The 24,825-nt window shown below is 49.7% G+C and overlaps 1 protein-coding gene and 1 non-coding gene across 2 annotated transcripts in view; both read left to right on the forward strand.

The window, feature by feature from the left end:
• Nucleotides 1-24,825, forward strand: part of LOC144108690 (uncharacterized) — a 344,153-nt gene that overhangs the window by 307,650 nt on the left and 11,678 nt on the right. Inside the window, exon 6 of the mRNA XM_077641861.1 lies at nucleotides 4,261-4,340. Within this exon, the coding sequence (XP_077497987.1) occupies nucleotides 4,261-4,340 (80 nt within the window). The remainder of the gene's footprint in view (nucleotides 1-4,260; nucleotides 4,341-24,825) is intronic.
• Nucleotides 13,198-13,300, forward strand: LOC144108911 (U6 spliceosomal RNA). The gene has a single exon (XR_013309550.1). It is a non-coding gene; the product is annotated as a U6 spliceosomal RNA (small nuclear RNA).

The following is a 24,825-nucleotide window of genomic DNA, read 5'->3' on the forward strand; positions in this document are numbered from 1 at the left end:
CGGCGACCTTCGAGCACGTAGCGAAACAGTCCGCAAAGTCTGCTAAGCGTTCCAACAGAAGATACTTCTGAGCCGATGGCAGGGCCGGGTTTCTTTTGACCGACTGAAGAACATGGTGTGGGCCAGCCCTGTCTTTAGTAGGGCCTGCCACGGTGCACAAACCTGGGACCTCAGCAACGTCGTGGAGGAAAGTGACAGCCGGGCCTTTGACCAGGTGCTGATTGATATTCGTTGGCAAAGTTTGTCTCTGCCTTTGCCTTTTGACTGTATATTCACTCGCTTCCTAAGTGAATAAACAGTTACTGGTCGCGCTTGTTTCATGTCTACCTCTTATGTTGTCCGTTTTGCGTCTCGCGTTTTTTCAAAACCATGCACCAACTTGCCCCCTAGAGTGTATTACAAAGTTGGTCAGGAGGATGTGGGTACGGCCGTCACATAGCTGGACGAAATTTCTTGCAAGGGCAAGTCCCCGCTCAAGCAGCAGTGAAGTATGGGCGTCCTCCATGCCCTCGTAGTCGTGAAATAGGACATTCCGCACGAGTGCCAGGACACTGCACCATAGCGGCATCGTGATGTCATTACCGACAATGCACAGAGTGTTGCTGCAGGGATATCGGGATTGAAAGCAGGCCACGTCCTGTTTTGTTGAGAACGTGACACATGCGTGCTGAAAGTTAATCACAGCACCGTTCGCTTGCAGGAAGTCGATCCCCAGAATCAAGTCCCTGGAACACTCAGGGAGCACAAATTCATCAACGTAGGTGAAACCACGAAGGCCAACTCGAGCCGGTGGAGCCGATTTTATGTTGTTCCAGAATAGCCTAGTAACTTTACACGCTTTATCTCGAAAATTTGCTATTAGCTTTTAATAAAGCTCGGCCGAGAGCGGCGGGCATTCTGTTCGACGACCGCCCAGCACGCTTGTTGCTACGCCGCCGCCCAGTGAATCAATTCATTGTTGGCGCAAGTAAGCCTAAATAAAAACAATAATTTAGACGCATTTTCGCTGCCTTTCCGTTCTCCGGATTGCAGTCACCACTACGAGACACTAAAGTCAATTCCAGTTGATCGGATCAGTGGCGAATGATGACTAGGTTGGTGTCGGTTAAGAAATTTCGTAAAAAATAATTTTGCATCTTCGTTATCGTTTTTTGGCGTCTTCAGATCGGGCCTCCAGATCTCGCATGACCTGTGTACTATTTCCTGCGTTGCATTGCACGCCTTATTTAGCGAAATCTGTTTTATAAATAGCCAGATTCTGGTAATGGGGGGGGGGGGGGTGCTCTCTTAATGGGCAGTTCTCTGAATTTTGGTCAGCAATAGTTTTTTCTGTAGTTCTTAGCTTGTTTTTGATGTCTTGAAAGTCACTGAGTATTGAAGCCTGACCCGAGGACAACTTCTTTAATTCAGCAAGCACCGCCTCTGTAGTGGCAGGTCCCGTATTCTTTTCTGTGTCCTCGGACAATAGTAGCAGGACGCGTGTAGTTTCTAAATATTCAGTAAAGACACCGACACAACTCTGACGGCTCAGAAGCTGCGCCAGGCAGTAATTACTGGTTTTATTTGCAAAGCGTATGGTTTACTGACCTGCATAATGAACAGAAGCGGATTAGTTTTCTGTTTCACGGTACAGCCATGAAGCGCACAGGACGTACCAGATCATCGCTGCTCTTTTATAGACAGTGTGTCAGGTGCCGTCGAAGAGGATGGGTGTGCCCAAGGTTCCGGGAAGGTCCAGGGTTTCAGAGATGACGCTGGCAGGTTTGAGTTGCTGATGGCGGTGAGGCAACGGGCTTGCATATCACGGCAATGGTAACCAAGTGGGTCTGACGGCGCTCATACCACCCCAGTCGAAATCAGAGCGGGTAGGAGCGCGTGTATGACGATTGCTGCGAGGAGATGCATCGTGAACAGAAGCAGATTAGTGGTCTGCTTCATGGTACAGCCGCCAAGCCCACTCAACACACTATGTTGCTGCATATCCCATGTTTGGTCCTCCAGAGTGTCTGTCATCAAATTGGTGCCACTCCCCGTCTCGTCACCCTTTGTCCGCCTATCTCACCTTCTTTCTCGCTCACTGCCGTATCATAACCATTCATTTTCCGTCTCACGCTCTGGTTGTTAAAACACCAACATGACCATCACTCAAGGCATGAATCGGGCAGAAATAGTAAGGCTGTAAAATATCACCTAAAGTCTATTCACTTGTGTGGCGGAGGCCGGGCTCGGATGGTGTGTAGAACTAAGTGACAGCTACAGCAGCTGGGGCACTGAAATTGAAACGCTGAAATGGGCTGAGTGGAAAAATGCGAAGAGAAAAATGTTAGGGAATATATTTGTGGTTGAAAACCACTGAAAACACCATTCTAGTTTTTCGTTTTAAAAAACAATAGTGGCGAAATTTTGATTCATAGTACAAGGCTTGTTTTGTAAAAAAACATTTTTCCTGTTCTATCACAGCAACAGCAGCTCCGAGTGGCTCTTAAAGCAACCATCTTGACCAAGGTCAATTAGTTTTACTAGGCTTGCCGCTAGCAGCAGGCCTTGGCTGGCAGTTGTTGGTTTAGCTATCTTGTGACTTCGTTGCGTGCCTCTGCTGGCATTTCGTCAGCTTCAATATAAGCTGCTTGCCTAGTTTCGTTTCGTCGTTCTATGTTCCGATGGGCTACGAGTGTGGAATTGTTTTTGGCCTACCAGCCACAGTTCCATTCGAAAGTTTCTTCCAGTCGAACGTTTTGACACATTTCACTTTTCGAAAGAAGGCGCGGCTCATGACAATTAGTGCACTGCACGTGAAGAGCTGATGCTTCACCCGAAAGTGTCAAAGTGCGAACTGCCACGCTGTTATAACACCGCGACAGTACACTATTGCAGACAATTTTGTGCGCTGTTTTGACAGAGTGCCTATAGTAGCCACAAAGCTGTCGTATAGCGCTTGTATGGGAGTTGTAAACATGTTCTGTTGTGAATGCTGTTAATTTCCTTGCATCTGCAATGGGACAGAGTGAGTACGCATTTGGCTGGCAGTATCGAGTGAGGTAATGTTCCAGAATCATTTATGTTCATGGTGAAGCAACGTCTTGTCAACGCACATTTAGAAGAAATTTCGATGCTTACAATATGACGCATAGGTCTTGCGTGTCATAGAATTTCGGTGATTGGAAAAGTACGTATGCTTTTATATCACCCTAAATGTCGGGGCGCACAATAAAGAAATCAGTAACACGGTTCGTCAAAAATAGTGAACAATCCCTTTAAAGGTCATGATAATTATGTAATACTGAACACTAGAAACTTTCACTGAAACTGTTTTGGTACGCAGTACGTTTTGTAGATATTCTGCTATCGTGATAGTGTCCTCTTATAGCGCCTTAATACCGTAGATAGAAGAAAATTGTTAAGTGTCACATGTCATGGTCTGCTCTTTGCAAGATCCGCGATGATCAGATGCTATTTCTATTTGTATGTTATTGCCGCACAGTTTTGTTAAACAATTCCTGAAAAATCTCTATAAAGAACTGCTTGTTTTATTCCTTCCTATAGCATCACGCTTACTGTTCTTATCTTCTTTGTGAGGAAACCTCGATGAGCGAAAATATGCCACAGTTCATTGTTCGCTGTCTCGCGTGGTCGAAAACTGCTCGAAACAGCGAGTAAATCTCCTATAAGCGAGTAAATATCCTATAAATATTAAAATCGTTGGGCTTCTTGATAGCTTCTAAACTTCGAATTCAGCGACGCACAGAACGCAAGGACGGAGGAAGACACAACGAGCGCTGAAAATCTAAAAATTGTGTTGATAATCACCGCTCGTCGTGTGTTCGATTTTTTTTTTCTTCGCTCACGTGTCGCGCTGAACGTTGACAAGCTCTAATATCCCGTTTGCGCGCCAAACGGCGCCTCGGCGTCACTTTTTGTTCTTGATTTATTGTTAATTTGTGCACTCAGTTCAAAAGAGGACATAGAGAAGACATAGGGGCCTAAGAAAGCTACACTACCAATCTAAAACTACCTTGCATATTCCGGAATAGATTCTCCCGTTGGTTCCACTTTCGGATCACAAAATTTAGCAGGTGAAATTCACATATGAGCAAGAAGAGGGGGTTCGATAAGCATTAAACTTTTTCTGTGTAACTTTTAATGGTTCAAGAATACCTCAGCTGCATACAGCTCGCTGCCTACCATAAATTTCATATTTCAATAGTATTTTTGTATACCTCTCCTCCACGTAACTCCCCAATATTTTTTATATATCCACAGACACATCCTGTGAACCTCTCGCCCACGCTGACTCTCGGCGCTTACATTGAAATGACCGGAACCACGGATTCAGACAAAAGGTAAGACTCATACAGTACTCATTCGCAAAAACAGCATTTCACTGTATTTTTTTCAAGCGATGTTTATTGCCTAAGGGCATCAAAACTATGTAATGAGCGATGAGTAAGATGTTTAAATAAATGAAAAAGAGTAGGCTGCTCTGATGAAATCAAGAAGTGAACGATGATATAGACCCTGTGCCCAGGCAATATAGGAACCCGGATTGTCCGGTGAGAGACCCACTGCCGCCAGGTGCAAAATTCTCGTCGGCTTCAGCGCCGGACAGTCCCACAAAAGGTGGTCGATATCCGCCTCACAGTCTCTGACCTTGCAGACTGGACACCCGGGGCGGGGATATAAATATTTCAAATGCAGCCACTTGCGTGTCACAGCTGGAGTTGGGGCAACCCCGACCCATATCCTCCGAAGCGCAACTTCCTGTGCACGGGTAAGAACACGGGGTAGGGTTACCGCACACGGAGGGATTAGAGCACGTGTGCGGCGCCGGAGGTGTTCCTTTCTTGCTAAACGGAGGGTGATGTCATCCAGAGTGAGGATTCGAGGCAAAGACGAGGTTGGGGTCGAAAGGCGGGTCGCAGAATCGGCGCGGCTTTGTGCGCTCTGGAGGTCACGCGGGACCCACTCAATACGGATTTGCTGCGGGATGCGTGCCGTTAGACGATGGATGTCTTGGCAGATTTCTGGGGTGCGACTAACTCGTCACAGTAGGCGTGTGACGTGAACGGCGTCGATGCGAATGACAATGCGGGCTGTGGGTAGCATGGGAACGGCAGCCACAGAACAAAGCCTCTTGAACCGCAAACATCTCCGCACAGAAGGAGGAAGGAGGTTGTGAGAGGCGAAACCTTGACGTTATGGTCAGAGCAGACTTGCAAGGACTAGAAACTGCCGTTGTTTTTTCGCAGGCCTGGATTCTTGCGTCAACGTACATAACGATAGAGCCATGCGGCAGACTGGCGTCTTGCTCTGTAATTCGTCCGCGAAACGACGATGCCGCGCAGGTAGATGATGCCCGACGTAGATCAGTCGGCTTGTTGTCGCTTAGCTGCACAAAACGCCAGGGAAGAAGAACTGGCGGGGGCGGCTGTAGAATGGAGTGCGATGAAGCATATGCCCTGAGTGCACACGTTATGTTTGTAAGGCTTGACTTAAGGCGGCGAGCATCGCCTCGTTGCAGCACCAGCTCATCTAGTGTATTCAACTGCGCATGTATTTAGAGCACCACGATCGGGGTAATGTGGGAAGAAGAAGTGATGACCCTCATTGCCTCTCGATTAACAGCTTCTAGACGATCCCATTTAGCTCTCGTCAAATGCTGCAATTGGGCTTGGTAAACGAGGCGCGGTTGCACAACCGCCCGCACCAACTGTCGTGCAACATGAGAGCGGGCTCCGCCTGTTTTAGGAGCAATGCGTCTAATCAGACCCAACGCCTTATTGATTGCTTTTTAGCCCGACATAGCCTCGTGTATAGTCAAGCCCAAGATTTTTACTGTCGAACTTTCTTGAATTGGAGTTCCTGATAGATGGAGACGAATTGGTGTTGCACCCAGTTTACGGCGCCCCCAGCGATTGGCGAGTGACACGAATGTTGTTTTGCTCACTGAAAGCTGCAGACCAATTGAAGAAGCAAAAGTCGACGTAATACCTATGGCTGATTTTAGGCCTGCGGCTTGAGTCATCAGGTCGTCGTGGGTGCTCCACACCGTTATGTCATCAGCATACAATAAGAACTTATTCTCAGACACATCATGTAAGCGCCAAGCAGGGAAGGATAAAAGGAATATTAGATAATGTTGGCGATAACACTGACCCCTGGGGAACGCCGCAAAGAGGATCAAATGATCCGACGGACTCAGCACTGAGGTGTATGTCAGTGTCAGCCTTCATGGAAGGATTTAACAAAAATTGCGCACTCTAACGGGGAAATACAGCATGTCAAGCGATTCCAGGATGGAAGCACGACTGATATCGTACCCCTTTTGAACGTCCCTGGCAAGTACAGTTCGTACATTGTGGCTACGAGTTGAGGCCAGAACTGCTGACGCCAAGACAGCCAGCCCATGTTCTGTACATATGGACGCACGAAAGTCAATTTGGGCGGGATGGTAGAAACCATGGTGCTCAAGCCACCACGACAGTCGTGTGGCAAACATTTTTTCGGTAAGCATGTATAACATGTATAATGTTGGTGTAAGCGATATAGGCCAGAAATTTTCGAGGTCTGCCGGAGGCTTCCCCGGCTTTGGTGTGGGGATCACAATAGCCGATTTTCCGGTTTCCGCTACGACGCCTTCTATCCATACCTTGTTAATGGTGGCGAGGATTGGAGGCAGTACAGCGGAACTTAAGTTCTTTTAAACCTCGCACGGAATGGGCTCCGGACCGCGCGCAGTCTTCCAACGGGCCTTGTCTATTGGTGCAAGCAACTCGGGCATTGAAAATGGGCTTGCAATTCCCTCGGCGTCGGCTGTAGATGGAACCTTATTGACATATGCTGGACTGGCAGCCAAGGAGACTCCTATGACCCTACAACACATCATACTTGGGGAAAAACTTCCGCGCTGCCTCCCTGGTGAAACCATCCGGAGCTAAGTTAGCTGCGAAGTATGTTGTGGGCGCTGCATCAGGACGACGGGAACCATGTTCCATTGCACGAAATGTTCGCCAGAGAGCAGCATTCGATGACTTTGTCGAGAACTGCTCCACCCCTATGCCACTGCTGTCGCGAGAGATCGCGTTCATATCTGCGAGCCTTGGCAGTAAGGTAATTGAGCCTTGTCCGTGCATGCGCGGTAGTCGAGTCGCGGTAAGCTGCCATCTCTGCTTGTCGGCGAGCAGCCCACAGGTTAAGCAGACGCACATCCGGCGCCGGGCGATTCACGTCCGTCCAGGTGACAGCAGTCCACAAGTAGTGTAGATGAATGCAGAGAGAGATCTTCGATGGTGGTGCGAAACGTGTCCCAATTGACCACAGAACAACTACGGCGTAATCCGGACGGAGACCGATGATGATAGGATGGTGATCACTACCCCAGCAGTCTGGCTCCAGGTGCCACGATGGAGTCCCGGGTTCTGACCACCACGTAAGGTCCGGAGCATATGTTGGACTGCGAGCACGGTGCACAGTCCGCGTTGCTGAATCTGGATGGTTGAGTAAAACAAACAGCGCATCCGCGAATGCGTCCCGCACACGCCTACCACAGGGGCTTGAAGTGGGGTACCCCGAGTCCGGATGAGGGGCGTTAAAGTCACCACCGACTAAAAGAAGCCACCCTGGGTGCTGTCGTCGTAGTATTTATAATGATCCCAGATTAATGCGGGAGCGAGTTCCACCTCCGGGTCTTACATAGTATGACACGACCACAACAGTTGCCGTGGGAAGCTTCACGGCCACTGCGACTACCTCTTGATATAAGGTGCACTAGTTTTCTAGAGAGAGGCAAGCTTGAGGGAAACGTGCACCAACGTCACCGCCACCTTTCCCGGAGGGGCAGCAGTGTGCACAGGATGGTCGTTCGTTGAAGGAGACATGTATCTATTAAAGCCCGGAATTGATGGCAAGGCATTGGTCTCCTGCAGTAGCAGGGCCTACACCTGGAGCTTGTTCATGCGAAGTAAAGATTTGAGCTCTATCAGCGTTGTGGGGAGGCCTCTGTAGTTCCATTGGAGCACACCACAACAACGTGTACTCGCCATTTTCGATTAGGCTTCCAAGCGTTGTAATAGAACTCATGTCAGGTTAAATAACTTGTTTACCATAAATCGGAGGAGGAGTGTTTTTCTGTCATCCTGCAGTGCTGCAGAAGACCTGGTAGAGTCTGCGAAAAACGCACGAGTGCTGGACGTAGTCGAAGGCGCTGCAGCACTGATTGGCGTGAAGTGGGATTCCGCTGGTTGTCTACGGCGAGCACGCAGTTCACGGCGTTTCCGTAGCTTACAGACCTCGGCTAAAAGGCGTGCAATTTGGTCGTCAACTGCTGCCATGCCCTCACGCAGAGGTTCCAGTATGCTGTGCTTTTGTGTAGCTTGAAGGCGACGGCGGCCCTTGTACACATTATCACTGCACGACTGTTGGGCAGGGGCTGCAGGTAGATTGGGCTCAGAAAGCTCCGGCCAGTCATCTTCCTCCCACTGAAGAGCCGAAAACCTGTTGGATGTCTGTATCGGGGCTCTGTTTTCATTCGGAGGCACTTGCTTACGGATCACAGGCCGAACCTTCTCAGTTGATTTCTGTTTTGTTGGTCAAGTTGGAGAGGTGATCTTGTGGTCATTAGTCTTGCAAAGTCCTCACCTGTAAGACGGTGTGCCTTGTGGCCGAGCCTCATCTTGCGTTGCAAAAGGACATGATCGGCGCATGTGGCCAGGTCTGAAACAGCAGTAGCAATAGACAGCACTCGGTTTGTAAGGGCGAGGCCGCAGAAGACAGCCATTGTATTAAACTCGTTCAGGGAGAGCTGGTGGGCCCTGTAGTGTAACGATGCACGAGCGCCCCTTTTCCATATACCGCACTTGGATGACACGGTGGGTTGGACAGTACAGCTCACGCTGGACGGTCGTCTTGTCTTCGGCAACGTCGACGTTGTAAACAACACAGCGTTGTAGGTCCGAACCTTCTACTAGGTACACCCTGATCGGCACTGAGATCTCGCTTGTAATCGATATGCTCTTGAGCGTTTGGAGACGCTCCACAGCTGCCAAACTCGGGAGCCACACAGTGATGGTATTAGCTTTCGTTCTATACGTGAAGCCACGAAAACCTTTGGCCCCAAAACACTCTTCCAGGTTCGCCTGAAGAATCCTGTTCGGAACGTCTGTCATTCTTTTGGCTGCTAAAACTTTAATGGCCACTTTATACGATACCGATCCCGATGCCGGCACAGCCACCTGGTTGGCATACGCTGGGCAGGAACTCTTGCCTTTTGAGCTGCAGTTGGCAGAAGACGAATCCTGGCGCTTTTGAGAACTGCGCTTAGCCGGTGGCACGGATGGAGGTGCTGAAAACAGGTCCATTGAAGACCTCTCCTCAAGCTGCATAGTTGAAGCCCCATCCAGCAGTTGAGGCTTGGCAGCCATTGTCGAGTTCCGCCCAGAGGGCGGATTGCTCACGGGCAGAAGTGCGTTTCGAGGAGGCGGGATGTGCTCTGCCGTTGATGGACCGGGAGCAGGAACCAAGGGCTGGGACCCAGGCTCAGTTGTCAAAAGTGGTGTTGCTGAAGCAGTGGTGACCGACGCGGGCGAAGTCACCTCTGCCAGCGCATCCCCGGTGGTTCTAGGCCTAGCCTCGAGGACCAGTCCAGCTGGCGGGATGACTGAGCAATTCACCGGGAGTTTCCGGAAGCAATTCACTAGCGTTTCGGTATATTAGCTACACTAAGGTCCTGCATGGAGCGCTTCCTTCGTTCTCGTTCAATTATATTCTCTTGCTTCAAGCGTCCTTTTGCAGAACCACCCCAACTCATAAAACACTTTGCTTCACCGTTGGCTGATTCCTTAAAATATAAGGCAGCTTCATATTACAATGGCTCTATTGACATTGCTAAAATATGAGAACAAGAACTTTTACAATTGCAGACAAAAAAATAAATGAACGTTTTGAGCCTACTGCTACCCATTGAATATGTCCTGATAACGCATCTTTATACGTTTCTATCACAATACCTTGCAGTCAAACATGAAACATATTTAACAGTTCCAAGCTACAACGTTCAGAAAAGACTTACAGATTGATAATAAACAACCGTCGAAGTCAAATAACGACATAGTGGTAAGGGGGAATGTAGCGGGATTAAGGAAAACGCTGCAGAAGTGATATTCGGCATTAATGGAGGAGCAAGGCCTTAACGTTCAAACAATGAACGGTAATCTGACAGCTATCATTAAAGAGTGCACAATGCATCTAGAAAGTAGGATGGTTCCAAATACACAGGCAAATTATCGGAACAGACGAACGATCTCATTAAGGAACGACAAAGTGTGAAAGCATCTAACCCTACAGACAGAAGAGAACTGTAATCTGTACGAAAGCTAATAAATAAGCGCCAGGTAGCCGACATAAGTAAGTTTAATATGGACAGAATAGCGCATGCTCTAAAGAATGGAGGCAGCCTAAGCTGGTGGTGAAGTTGAAATTAGGCATAGATTGGAAACAGATGTGTGCTTTAAGAGGCAAAGGGGTCAATGAAAATTGTAATATAGATAAGATTGTTAAGCAGCCGAGGGTTCTACATAAACCTTAACAGCTGCGAACAAAATCAGGAAGTTAATGTGCAAGCCAGGAGCACAAAGTAATGGAACATCCCACCGGTGACAAAAAAAGAAGTAAAGAAAGCCTTAGGACTAATGCCAAGAGTCAAAGCAGCTGCTGAGAATCAGGAGACAGCAGTGTTGAAAGACAGATCGGAGATTGTGCTAGAAAAGCTAGCCACCATGCATACGCATTGCCTTATAACCTCGATCGTACCAGTAGCTTGGAAGAACGCCAGCATTATCTTAACTCACAACAAAGGACACGTCACGAACTTGAAAAAATTTCTAGACCGCTCTCATTTTCCTACAAAACGTTTACTACGTCAATCGCTAATAGAATGAGGACAACCTTAGACTTCAATCAACCAAATCGTCAAGCAGCTTTGGTGAAAGCCATATTCGTAATAGGCCATATTCACACTGACAGTCAGGTGATAGAGAAACACGCCGAATGTAATAAACCCCCGCATATAGCCTTCATTGATTACGAGAAAGCATTTGACTAAGTGGAAATCTCAGCCGTCGTACAGGCGTTGTGGAATAAGGGTGAACATCCTTGTGAAAATATTGTAATATGTCTATAATGACTGTAGAGCTGTCATCGTCCTTCATAAACGCAGGAAGTGAATTCCAATATCGAGGTGTGTCAGCCAGGGAGACACTATCTCTCCAACGCTATTCACAGCTTTTTTACTGAAGGGGTTCTGAGGCCTGTATCGGAAACAGTTGGGGCTAAGAGTAAGTTCATAATACCTGAATATCGAAAAGCAATCTCAATGATTTAGCAAGATCAATCAGCGGATCTAAAAATTCACACGTAGAAAACCAAAGTAAAGTGCAGTAGTCTCGTGAGGGAACATCAGTTTATAATATGATACGAGGTGCTGGAAGTCGCACGTGATTACATCTATTTAAGGTTGGTACTGACCGCTGAACCGAATCATGAGAGAGAAAAAGCTAGAAGAATAAGATTGGGGTGGAGCGTGTAAGAAAGGTTATCTCAGATCATAAATAGCAGTTTAACAATATCCGTCAAGAGAAAAGTATACAACAGCTGTATATTACCGCTACTCACCTATGTGGCAGAAACGGGGAGGCAATCAAAAAGGGTGCATCTTAACTTAAGGTTTGTTTATAGATGGTTCATCGAAGCTAAGCACAACGCAGCAGGCTGTTGGAAAGAAAAATAAGGCCGCCAACGTCTGGAAGACGTTGAAGTAACGAGCGTTAGCTTTATTGGTTATGCGTAAAACGAAAGTCTTTCCGCATTCAGCGGAGCCAGTGAAGAAAACCCTGAGCGGTTCGGAAAAGTCATATAACTTTTTAACGCGACAGCGTCCAAGGGGCCCGTGTCGTGTCGCAGAAAAGCCGGTGTCGGGGTCCGAGCTTGGCTGTACAATCGTCCTTCCTCAGCCTGTGCAATCCGTTCGGACACGCCGGCCACCACCAGCGACAGATTGCGGGAAGTTATCCGCGAAATCCTCTGAGAGGAGCTACGCCGATTACTGCCATCCTCCCCACAGCCACAAGCAGCGACTCTGATGGACGTGGTACGGGAAGAAGTGCAACAGGCACTTGGCACCCCGACGGCCACAGAAACCCAGGCCATGACCTACGCCGCTGCAGTAAGGACTGCTCAGCCCCAACGACAACCCTCATGTCCTCCCCGAGATGAACCACTCGTTCCACAACGCCGCCTCCCTGCCCTCGCCCGCCCAGCCTATGAGCGACGCTCAAGCCCCTGGAAATGCGACACCTGTAGGACTTCCGACCACCTGTAGTTGTGCTTCCATTGCGGCGAGACCGGCCCTACTATTCGTCACTGCCCGTACCGACGTATCGGTCTACGTGGATACGCCGTTAACGCAACACGACCACGCTTCGGCTATGGTCAGCAAAAAATCGACCAGTACCTGCGTCGAGAGGAGTCTCGCCGAACCGCTTTTCGCGCTCACCATCGCCGTCTGCTTCGCTCTTTGCGTCACTACGCCACAGCTACGCAGCCGCGGTACGAGGAAGCTCTCCCAGCCATCGTAGGGGAAACTAAAAACAGCAACCTCTGGAGGCGACGTTGGTCCCGAGCAAAACACCGAACATCCTCTGCGACCATGCAGCACTCTGCCCCCGACACGCCGATGCCGCATACAATGACAACCCCGACCACGACGCGAACCGTCTTCAAAACGATGTCGCTACTGACAAAAGCTTCAAAGACACGTTCTACCCACGATTTTTATGCCCAACAAAGCCGTGAGCCGGCTTCCAGGACGATGTGCAACGCAAGAACCAGGACGTCCGAATTAAAAGTGGTTATCGACCGCCAGAATGTTAACGCTCTAGTCGACAAAGGAGCCGATTACTCGGTAATGAATGGAACATTCACTGCGCAGCTGAGTAATGTCACGACCACTTGGCAGGGCCCACAAATTCGCACCGCAGGGGGCCACCTTATTACGCCATCAGGACATCAGGACGACGCACAGCGCGAGTGACTCAAAGCACACTACTATCCTGCGACCTTCGTTGTGCAACGTCAATATTCCCGCGAAGTGATCTTGGGCATGAATTTACTTAATGAGGATCAGGCTATTGTCGACGTGCGATCCCTGTACTTCCAAAGTACACATGCTAAAATTGGAAGGATACAGAGAAGATTAGCATGGCCCCTGCGCAAGGGTGACACGCAAAATCGTGAAGCGTTCCAAATTTTTAAGTCGCTATTTTCAGTGACTCTCGTGCTGCTGTCTCGCAACTCCTTCATCCGGATCGCAGTGCAATGTGTGTACAGTGGCTCCACCACAAAAGGTTGCACTTTGCCACCCAGACCCCCGCGTCGCGTCCGGCAAGCTCCCAAGGGCTGTCCCGTACCTTGCCTTCGGACGCGCGGCATACTCTCTACTCCTGCGCATCAGGATTGGTTGCGTCTGCACGGCAGACCGACGCCACCGCCTCATGGGAGAGGCCGAAACAAACTGTATTGACTGCGGAGACACAGAAACAGTTGAGCACCTGCTCTGTGAATGCCCCGCTCAGGCTAACGTGCGCTCCATAATGCGCACCGAATACAGCAATCTTGGCCTGCCGTCGGCCACTGCCGGCGACCTAGTCTTCACTGAGGCATCGTTACAAAAAGGAAAGCTGCCCTGTTCGCTCTCGTCTCATTCTTCGATGAGGCAGGCCTTCGCAGGCGCATCTAGTGTCACCGCAGTGCTTTGTGCTGCGTGCCGTGCACACAAACCTTCTGTTCATTGTGCCCCAGTGCGCTAAATTTTCACCAACGCACGCTACATTGTGTGTTCCCGCAAAATCCTTTCCAGAGACTCTTTGGCGTCTCCACTCCCCTCCTCCTGCACTCAGAAACATACTGTGATCAATGAGTGCATGGGCGTCTTCTGACTCACACCAGTGCGCGCTTCGCAATGTGTGCCCACCCGCTGTTTCTCGTGCCACATTTTGCCGTGCTCTTGCCGTCCTTTCCTCCCCGGACCCGTCCTCTATTCTATCTATTTAACTCCCCTCCCCCAACCCTGTGCAGTGCGGCGAAGGTGTTCTCCATGAAATAGTTGCACGCCCTGCACACAATTTTTCACCAACAACCAGAACCACTTACGTGTGATCCAAGCTGATCACACTTTCGACGGACCAGGCCACCCCTTCGATGAGAACTCTGGAAAATCTCTTTGCCCTTAGTGTCCTGGAGGAAGAAGTGAACGTCACACCCTGTTCAAGCGTTATCCTGACCGTAGGTGCCACGAAAGCCATTAACACTGAAGCCATCATCGAGGAGAACATGCAGTTGCTTCTAGAGCGAGGCATCAGCATCGCAAAGAGGCATCGCACATTTGCGCAGTGGCCAGGCCGAAATACTGCTAACTTCAGCGAAGAATATCGGCACATTAACAGAGGAATTACGATTGCTTTCTTCGACGAAATATCCGACGTTTGAGACTCCGCCCTCTCCGCTGAATCCGCAGAAGATTCGCCTGAGGAAGAGAACTCGCCTATTTTCGACATCAACCCAGCCCTGCACCAGAACAGACAAGACCAGATCCACAATCTGTTTCGAAACTACAGTGTTTTACGTCATCGCCGAAGGTCCGACAAACGCCAGTTGCCAAGCATTGCATTATAACCGGCCAGCACGCCCGACCCATTTTAGACAAGACAACCCTCTTTTCCTTTGCTTTTGCATTTGAGACAAAATGTCTAAAATGCAGAAGCAAAGAAAAGGAGGGTTGTCGTCCTCTTTTTCACAAATGCAAAGTTCTTTACGGGAACAAATGTCAAATTACGAGAGAAATTGTTAAGGCTTTGGAGATAGTACGAGCTGGCGATGAATGCGGAAGTGCTCCATCAATTCTGCTGTCACAAAAAAAGATGTCCTATGTTTTATCGTTCAAGTGTGACGCTCGATGACTGTTATCTACCCTTCACCACTGTGTGGTAATGCCTTGCAGGCATTACCGAGAGTAAAAAAATTCCGTTCCTTGCATGTAATAAAGTCAGTTGGAAGTGAGCGCTCGTGTTGTCTGTCTTATTTTATGTCCTTGTTTCTTGCGATTTTACGTTCAGCATGGCATCTAGCGTGGTCTTGGCCTCCCTAATATTAATGAGCCTAAAAGGCGTCATCTGGGTGGTCTCCTGCACTGCACTGCTGTAGGCGAAGACGACGTAAGGCAGGTTGACGTCCTATGTCTTGTGGTCGGCATTGACATGCATGAAGACCATATCGGCGATGATTTTGTTCAGGCGCGCGGTCAGTGCGTTGGTATGTGGATGGTTTGCAGCAGTCCTGCGGTGGCTGGTTTCGCTGTAACGCAGAATGGCTTGAGGTATTTCCGCCATGAATGCTGTTCCAGTGTCCGTGAAGCACATCGGGGGCGCCGTGTCGCGGCAGAATGCACTCCACGAAAAATTTGGCGATTTCTGCTGCTGTTCCGTGCGGTAGGGCTCTTGCCTCAAGGTAGCGGTTCAAGTTGTCGGCCGATATGATGATCCACTTACTTCCAGACGATGACTTTGAGAAAGGGCCAAGAAAGTCCATGCTGATCTGCTGAAAGCACCTTGAGGGGGGTTCAATGTGTTTCAGAAATCCTGCTCTTCGGGTGGGAGGGGTCTTTCATCGCTGACAATCTCGACCGGTTTTCGCAAAATGTGCGACATCGACAGACAGTCGGGGCCAGTAATACTTGTCTTGAATGCGGTGGAGGGTGCGAGTAAACCCGAGATGTCCAGCTGTCGGCTCGTTGTGTGAACCCTGTAGAAATTCTTCACGGAGAGAGTAAGGTACAACAAGGCGGTATGGTGTTTTGTTCGCTGCGAAGTTCTTCACGATTACATCATTCTGTACACAGAAGGAAGATTGTCCTCGCTTTAATGATGCGGGGGGTTACGAAAACTTGCCTTCCAAGTATGCGATCAGGCGTTTTAGGCAGGGGTGCGAGCGTTCCTGCTGTACAAAGTAGCTGGTACTGAAGAATCCCAGGAAGGCGTCCTCACATTGTCAGGCGGCGGTACATCCACAAGTGCTCGTGAAAGGTAATCGGCGACAGAGTGCTTGCGTCCGGACTTGAAAATGACGGTGACGTCAAACTCCTGGAGGTGCAGACTCCATCGACTGAGGCGGCCAGAGGGGTCCTTCAAACTTGCAAGCCAGCACTGCTCGTGGTGATCGCTGACCACCTTGAACTGCCGTCCGTACAGGCGGGGGCGTAATTTCAACGTAGCCCAGATGGTGGCAAGACACTCCTCAGTTGTCGAATAGTTAGCCCCGGGCTTAGAAAGGGAACGGCTAGCGTATTCAATGACTTGCTCCAGCCCGTCACTTTTTTGAACGAGGATGGCGTCTAGGCCCACGCTGCTTGTGTCGGTACGAACTTTGGTATCTGCGTTTTCATCAAAATGTGATAGGATCGGTAGGGACTGTAAGCGACGCTGAAGTTCGTTGAAGGCTTCTGCTTGCGGCGTTTCCCATTTAAACTTCACGGCTGTCTTCGTCAGTTTTGTCATGGGCTCGGCGATGCGGGAAAAGTTTTTGACAAATCGTTGTTAACGTGCGCACAGTCAAAGGAATCTGCGCACGGCTTTCTTAACGGCCGTCGGTGGAAACTGTTCAATAGCAGCTGTTTTCTGCGGGTCTGGGCGTACTCCCTCCTTGCTAACGATGTGGCTTAGATACAGCACCTCTTCATAGGCAAAGTGGCACTTCACTGCTTTCAAGGTTAGGCCAGACGGCTTGGTGGCGTCTAGAACTGTTCGAATTCTTTTGAGTTGCTCTTAAAAGTTCGAGGCGAAGGAAACGACTTCATCTAAATATACAAGACAAATTTGCCACTTCAGGGCTGCCAGTAATATATCCATTACTCGCTGAAACGTCGCTGGTGCGGAACAGAGATCAAAAGGCACCACCTTGAACTCACAGAGGCCCCGTAACGTCGTGTTTCCTTTCGTTGTAAAATTTTGGCGATTGTATGTTTATTTCTACAATTACTGGTTCTTAAGGGTAACGGAGTGGATTCAAAGATAAGGCAAGCGTAGCAGGGGCGGCAAAGAGTTTGGTCGGTGGTTGAGATTAGACTTTTAGCAGAGCGGGCCAGCGGCCAACGGAGCGGAGCGGACGAGAGTCGACGCCGCTGCGCATGCGCAGAACGCTGAGGCGGCCAGCGGGTTTACGCCGCTGCGCGCTCGCCCGCTCCTTTGGTCATCCCAGCGGAGGGCTCCCAGCGAGCGAGCGTCGTTATTCTAATATGGCGCCCTCCATTGCCAATGATGGTGCGTCGGGCTCATCGGGTATACTATACCCAGCTTATATCGTATATCGAGCATATACTACAAGGACTGATAATAACTTGAGCAATTTTAGTATAGTAAAACCAAGCGCGATTTGTTTAGCGGAACTCCGCTTTTCACCAATAGATGGGGCAGTACATTGCTCCATTCCATAAGGATCATTCGGGCGTTTTAGGCGCTGCGCTAAAACTTTTTACTCAGGCTACGTTCTACTGGCGCTACACTGGGCGGCTCCCAGCGGAATCGGAACGTAAATATTCTCAGCTATAAGCCTCTATTAAGAAGTTTGCAGGATAGGTTGCCCCCAACTGGCAAAGAATAGGACATGGGGCAGGCCTTTCTTTTGCACTACGCGTAGCCAGGATGATAATGATAATGATGACCCAGCATAAAAATGCTAAAACTGGCTCATAGTGCACGCAGAACGAAATCAAGCAATATAAGGGTGGTGTTATTTCTCATTTTCTTGTCAAGCAGTAGTGCGCTCAAGCAACTGAGTTACGCATAATGTCAGAGCAGAAATTACCGGGGTGCTGAAATTGCCATCCTTCCATGACACTGCGTTAGTATTAAGTATTCGCCTTGCTTTAAACTGCATATTTTCTGCTTCTTATCTACCCTTTATATTTTCTTGAGTACTGTGCCGTGGACTTCTTCGCTAATTTGAAATGCTTTCCGTAATTTTGCTGATCAAGCGCTAAGCACTTTTGCTGTGGTATTTGCTCAGCCCCTGCAAGATATCTTCACGTTTTATAGCGTGAGCTACACTGGCCGAGGTTGAGCAGTTTCGCGTGGCTCCTGGAGAGCTGTGCTGCGCATGCGCCAGGAGCAGTTACGTCACACGGCGCACAGTTGACGCGCTGCAGTCGCCGCAGCCGCGCGCGCTCGCCTCGCCGGTCATCAAAAAGTGCGTCATAGCCGCGGCAGACGCAATGGCGCCGGGGCGTGCCCAGCTGCGCGCCTGCGTTGCGCAGTAGCCAAGTCTGACGTTGCGCAGGAGCCGCTTGATAGCGCCTCTTATTTTGTGCGCATGAGCAAAGGAATGAGGGGGGTACACATATAGCGGAGCGTTTGCCAGTGTAGTATAGCCATGAAGAAAGAGAGCGAAATTGCTGCTCACGCCACGTATATCCTGGAATAGCCGAGCTAAGCCACTGGTAATTTTTTCAGCTATTGTTGGTCACTTTGTTTTCGCTGATTCTTTCTTAGTCCCTTTATTTTTGCTGAGTGGTTCGTGGTTATTATTCTTGAATCAATTTACAATGCCATTTTTCAGAAAGGCGTCGGGAGAGTCTTCCCGTGGCAGACTCCGTCCAGTATCTCCTTTTACAAGCGAAGAGATTTCCCTCTCTCCAGTTTGTCAGGTGCCAAGTGTACAGAAGAATACGCCACCAAGATGATATATACTTTTTCTTCATAGACGAACTTTTAGTATTGTCGCGTTAATAAATTGCCGAAAGAACTCACGCATCACATTTTGCAATCAACAGCAGCAAGCACTTTCACTGCTCATTATTGAGAGTAAAAAAAAGAGTGTAAACATTTGGTAATCGTGAAGAACATCCGAATAACATTATACTGGTTTATTCCGGCTAGCTTGTTTCGCGCAGAGGAATGGTACGTTTCCAGAGGTAAGCTTGTTCGTTAACGAGTCGTGTCGGACGAAGACATGCGTCGTCGTCGGCGCTGATGTCGGCGTCGTATACCGGGAGTGAGAAATATGCGAAAAATGATGATGGCTTAGTCCTGTTAGGCAAGGATACACGTAGCGTAAGCGCGGCGACAACTGATTCGTAAAAGTTAATATATGAAAGGCGCGCATTCACTACATGCGCCTTTATTCACCGTTAGACCTTGAGCCGTCATGGCGGAGTGGCAGAGTCTCCGCCTGAGACGCCAAAGGCCCTGGCTTGATTCCCACCCTCGACACAGGGTATTTTTAATTCAGTGAGGATGCGGGGGGTCGACCACGTGGTCGGTCACGTGGGGCGGAGCAGCTGCCGGCGGCACGGTGCCGTGGCTGGTCACGTGGATCTTCACGCGGTTGGTCACGTGGTGCGGTTTCCAGGGGAAGCGCAGACCGGCGAGGCGCGCTCGGCGGCGGCTCCGGCGCGCCAGCTGTGCGCCGTGTGCCTTCACTGCTCCTCGCCCATGCGCAGCACGGCTCTCCAGGAGCCACGCGAAACTACTCAGCCTCGGCCAGTGTAGCTTACGCTACAGAAACTGAGATGCTGCTTGAGAACTGGACCGACGGCAATGGCCGATGCATCGCTGACAAGGTGCAATGGAGCGTCAGGAACTGGATGCATGAGCAAGGTCGAATTTGCGAGCGCCTTTTTGGCAGCAGTTAATGTAGATGCAACGTCATCAGTTTACTCATGAGTAAGTGGCGCTGCAGGATTTTTTTGGTAGGCAAAAGTTCTGTCAGAGGCTTCAGGAAATTTGCGTACTTCGGGAGAAAGCGGCCGTGAAAGTTCAGAAGTCTCAAAAGAAAACATTTAACAGAAGTCTGCCTGGTTGGGAAATTTATTGCAGTAGAAATATGAGTGACACTAACCAGGTTAATTTTTGAAGAACACGTCGGTTCGGGACCGGCTCGGTCCCTTCTTTATGGTGTGACTACGGACTTGGCTTTTTTAAAAGACCAAGCTGCGGCTCACCCATAGTGACACTATGAACAGGGGACCGAGCCGATCCCTAAACGACGTGTCTTTCAAAAATTAATCTAGTTGGAATCAGTCATCTTTCTACTAAAATTCAGAAGGATCAGGAATTCTCTAAGCTTTTAAGTGACACGGAAGGTGGAAAATCTTCAATCGAATCAACTTTGATGTCGAGAGGCCGGGGGGGGGGGGGAGGTGAATCCGACTGTGCGGCCTGCTCGTGGCCCCTCGCCCCCGCCACCGGATACAGGTCGGTCTAGTTCCGGATACTAGGCTTTTTTCCGGTGCAACGTCAGCAGCGGGGATGGGTTGGCCGGGGCCCATCCTCTGGGGATGCAAAACCCCATGGGAGTGGCAGCGACTGTGAGGGCCAGTCGCGCTTGTGTGGTCCGATGCCTGAGCGGAAGCAGGCCAGGAGAAACGCCACGCTGTACCCACGAAATCCCGCGCGGAAGGCATGTCAAAAGATCAAAAAGTTTACAAATACATACTCGCCTCGGCACGCCGGGGCGTGAGCGTCTGGTAACCGACGCGCCAGGTTCTGGCTATGGAGAGGCCAGGTTTGCGCGGGGGTTTACAGCAGCCAGGCCTCTCGGAATCGGTGCCTCGGAGAAGCGGCCTCAAGGCTGACCGCGGGGCTGTAGTTGCCATTGCGGGACGCGGAGGTAGGGAGGCGTAGAACGACCAGTGCAGAAACCGCCGATGTTGTGGAGTACCGGTGGAGGAGGCCCGATTCATCTCCCTTAAGGCACATTCTTGTTCTGTGGACCGGTCAGCGCAGCCTTGAACACTCCATCCTCAGTAGGCGTGGAGCAAGCTAGAGGAGGAAATAAGTCTATGGTTGATTGGTTGGAAGTACAGGTGGGTTCCCCCGGAGGTGTAAGATGATGCTGCCGAGGGCCGGAGGGACGATAGGCTGACGACCTAAGCCTCTGCTGGCAGGATCCCACCACGCATATTTCCGATGTCTGAAAAACCACGAAAAATACTCGACGGCAAGTAGCTGGCAGGTCCGAGACAAACACTGAAAGTCGTGGAGGGGTCCTAGGTAGCTGACCCCTGGTAAGGTTTTCCTGTCTCCAGTGGTCGGAGCCCGTTGCGTTTGTGGGTGGTCGGGCAACCCGTGAGAGGGACAGCACCATTGGGCAATCTTGACGGCCTCCCTGTGACATGGCGTTCTGAAGTTCGTCTCGGACGATTTCTGCGATGGCCATTGCCGTTTGAGCCTTCAGAGCAGTGAACATTTGCAGCTCCTCACGGATAATTTCCCGGATGAGTTCGCGCAAAGCAATCCGATTAGTACCTGTCAGCTGCGCCGTACTCGTAGGAGCGCCGTCGGACGGCCTGCTCTGCTCGCGATACCGTCTGTGGAGGGCACACTCGATGGTTGTGCCGTCCTCGACGAAGTCGCTGACGATCGTAGGCGGGTTACGCTCTAAAGCCGCAAGCGACTGCTCCTTGATGCCATGCAGGAGATACCGTAGCTTCTTTTGTTCACTGATATCCGCATTGGAACGCTAACAGAGGCGGGCCATGAGCTCCACGCACATATCGACATCCTGATTCGGTATCTAGATACGCGCTTCAAGCAGGCGCAGCGTGTTTTCGCGACGGCCAGGGCTCGGAAAGGTCTCTACTAGCTGCCGGCGGAAGGCGCGCCCTGTTGCTTACCTGGCCTCGTGATTCTCAAGCTAAATTCTGCCGCTGTCTCGAAGAGCGAAATAAACGTTCGAGAGCTTTTGGTCTGGGCTCCACTGGTCAAACTTGGGGACCCTTCCTAACTGTTCGAGCCACTCTTGCATATCCTCGAACGCATCCCCGCAGAAGCACTTCGGCACCTTGGGGTTGTGCCCCGCCACGGTGGCTCAGTGGTTAGGGCGCTCGACTACTGATCCGGAATTCCCGGGTTCGAACCCTACCGCGGCGGCTGCGTTTTTATGGAGGAAAAACTCTAAGGCGCCCGTGTGCTGTGCGATGTCAGTGCACGTTAAAGATCCCCAGGCGGTCGAAATTATTCCGGAGCCCTCCACTACGGCACCTCTCTCTTCCTTTCTTCTTTCACTCCCTCCATTAACCCTTCCCTTACGGCGCGGTTCAGGTGTCCAACGATATATGAGACCGATACTGCGCCATTTCCTTTCCCCGAAAAAACCAATTAATATCACCTTGGGGTTGTAGAGAGTCACCGGCGTAATTATGGCGTCTGCCATGGCTAAGTGGTCCTGGCGAACTTGAACGCTCGAAGAACCGCCCGGTAGATGGGTGTACTCCGGGGATAGACCTAGAATGCGGCGGCTAGGCCAATGGGCAGGAATGTCAACGCTCGGGAAGCGCTGTGGACTGCCGGAGTCCTGTGCAACCCAGCGCCTCCACCAGTGTCACGTCTCGATGAACCTCAAAGATGACCTAAGAAACAAGCGCTTTAATGGGCGACAGGAAAGAGTCCGCCCTTTTCTAGCTTCGTCTTCTAAGGAAGGAAGGAAGGAAGGCCTCAGATGTTGCTGGCACATACCCACTACGGGGGAGTGGCCAAGACACAGGCGGTTAATTACTGGATACAGGAAAGTTTTGACGGGAAAAGGAGTGGTAATAGTATGTAGTCTGAGAGATTGGAAAAGGGAAGGAAAGGGGTCCAGTTAACTTGAAGATCAAAGACGGGACAATTGCTTAATGTGCATAATAGTACACAATGCCTGTAATGTTGCAATGTCGTACTGATTGAGGGCGGGAAAAAGAAATTAGAATGGGAGTCGCTGCGTTTCTTGAAGAAAATTTTTCACAGCAGAGCGCACATTCCTGTCGCTTCGTCCAAGCAAAGAAGCGCCAATGGAAAGAACAACCGCGGAAGACACAGGCAAGCCCAGTTGATGAAATGGAATCTGCAAAATACTCTCCCTCAAATGAGAAAAGCGGCGGCAGAACAGCAGGAAGTGATCTATTGTCTCAGGTTCGGCACAAAAAGGGCACAGTGGGGAAGCTGCCAGGCCAGATCTGTGAAGGTAGAAATTTAGAAGGGGAACCCGGCAACGCAAGCGCGTGAAAGAGACCTCTAGTCTGCGTGAGCGCCAGTCTTTGCTACTCCAAGGATGCAGAAGATGCTGATATTCGGGAGATGATGTAAGAGCCGAGGCAGCACATTCCTGAAATATTGTGTAGCTGCGAAACCTCACCGCAGCTGTATATGCACATGATGGCAGGACAGCAACAATTGGGCCGCTGAGAGAGGCTCTTGCTAAGGAATCTGCAACCTCATTTAAGTGAAAGCCCATGTGACCGGGTACCCAAAGCAACCTTACCGAATTTAGATGGAGCGGAATCAGGAACTTAAAGAGGCGTAACGGCCGAGAGTCAGTGGGTGAGGATAAGGACAGAGAGTCTGTCATAACCACGACCTGGGAAACTGTAGATTCTAATTTTCGTAAGACTAAGATTACTGCTAATAATTCAGCCAGAAAAATTGGAGTGAAGTCAGGAAGACGGAGAGAAAAAGACCAATCCAGTGAAGGCGAAAAAATTCCCACACCTGCCTTTTCGCGATCCTGCGAGGCATCAGTAGCAATTAGAACATGAGAGGGAAAGGACCTTAGGTGGTCCTGCAATAGACCCTGAAGAAGTGGGAAGGGCTGCAGCTTTGCATTCGATGGGAAAATATCATCGAATTCAATCTGGACAGATGAGGAGTTGTTAAATATTTGGCGGACATCTGTGAAATGAATATTTATGCGATCAAGGAGGGACTGCACGTAACATATCTGCGGGGTATGAAATCGAGACCAGGCAGCACTAAAAAAGGCGGAAGGTTGACTAAGAAATATTATACTGGAAGCGTGAAGAGGTGAGTCGCACAATTTTAAAAATGTTTGAACTGTTAAAAGGCGAAACCTAGCTGATAACGAAGGCATTCGCGCCTCAAGGTGCAGAACAGCATTGGCGACATATTTTGGAAGCCCCAGACAAAGGCGCAACGCCTCACGCTCCAATAGCACAAGAGGGCGAAGTTTATAGGCAGGAGCTCCTGAGAATAAAACACACCCGAACTCCAATATTGTGCGGACGTACATTTTATAAATCACCAGAAGCGTATGCCTTCTCATGCCTGACCTAGCACTACAAAGCCTGCGCAGGATGCCAATGGCCCGAACTCCTTTTGCAGAAACTTGCTCAATGTGGGGCCGCCAGGAGAGAGTAGAGTCGTATATTACACCGAGATACTTCACCGTCTGAACTTGAGGTATTATGTTATTTCTATAGACCAGGCAGATATTTACTGGAACAGAAACTGGAAATACTAACAATGCGCATTTCTTCACATTAAGGGACAGATGAATTCTTCCTAGCCAGTTGTCAAGAACATTGAGGTAATTTTGTAGGGTTTGATAAAGAGTGTGAATGTCACTTTCTGATGCAAAAAATGCAATATCGTCGGCGTACACATAAGTTTTCACATTTTGAATGCATGGAATTGAGCTTAGAAAAATGTTAAAAAGAACAGGTGAGAGAACTGATCCTTGCGGAACACCTCTGGTCTGTGGGAATCTCCTTGAGGAAACACCATTTTGGCAGCAGTAAAATTCTCTATTTTCCAAGAAAACAGATATCCAGGCTACAAAATAGCTTGGGAAGTTGAGTTCCTGTAATCTTAGTAATAGAGTCGAGTGCTCCACGCTGTCGTATGCTTTACTGACATCCAAGGTGACAAGCGCAGCAAACGTTTTTCTATTGCGAGCTAATTTAATACGACTCTCAAGGTCAGTATGAGCACACCAAATTGAACAACCCGGCCT

The sequence above is a fragment of the Amblyomma americanum genome, chromosome 10 (genome assembly GCF_052857255.1).
Source record: "Amblyomma americanum isolate KBUSLIRL-KWMA chromosome 10, ASM5285725v1, whole genome shotgun sequence".
In the NCBI taxonomy this organism is placed as follows: domain Eukaryota; kingdom Metazoa; phylum Arthropoda; class Arachnida; order Ixodida; family Ixodidae; genus Amblyomma; species Amblyomma americanum.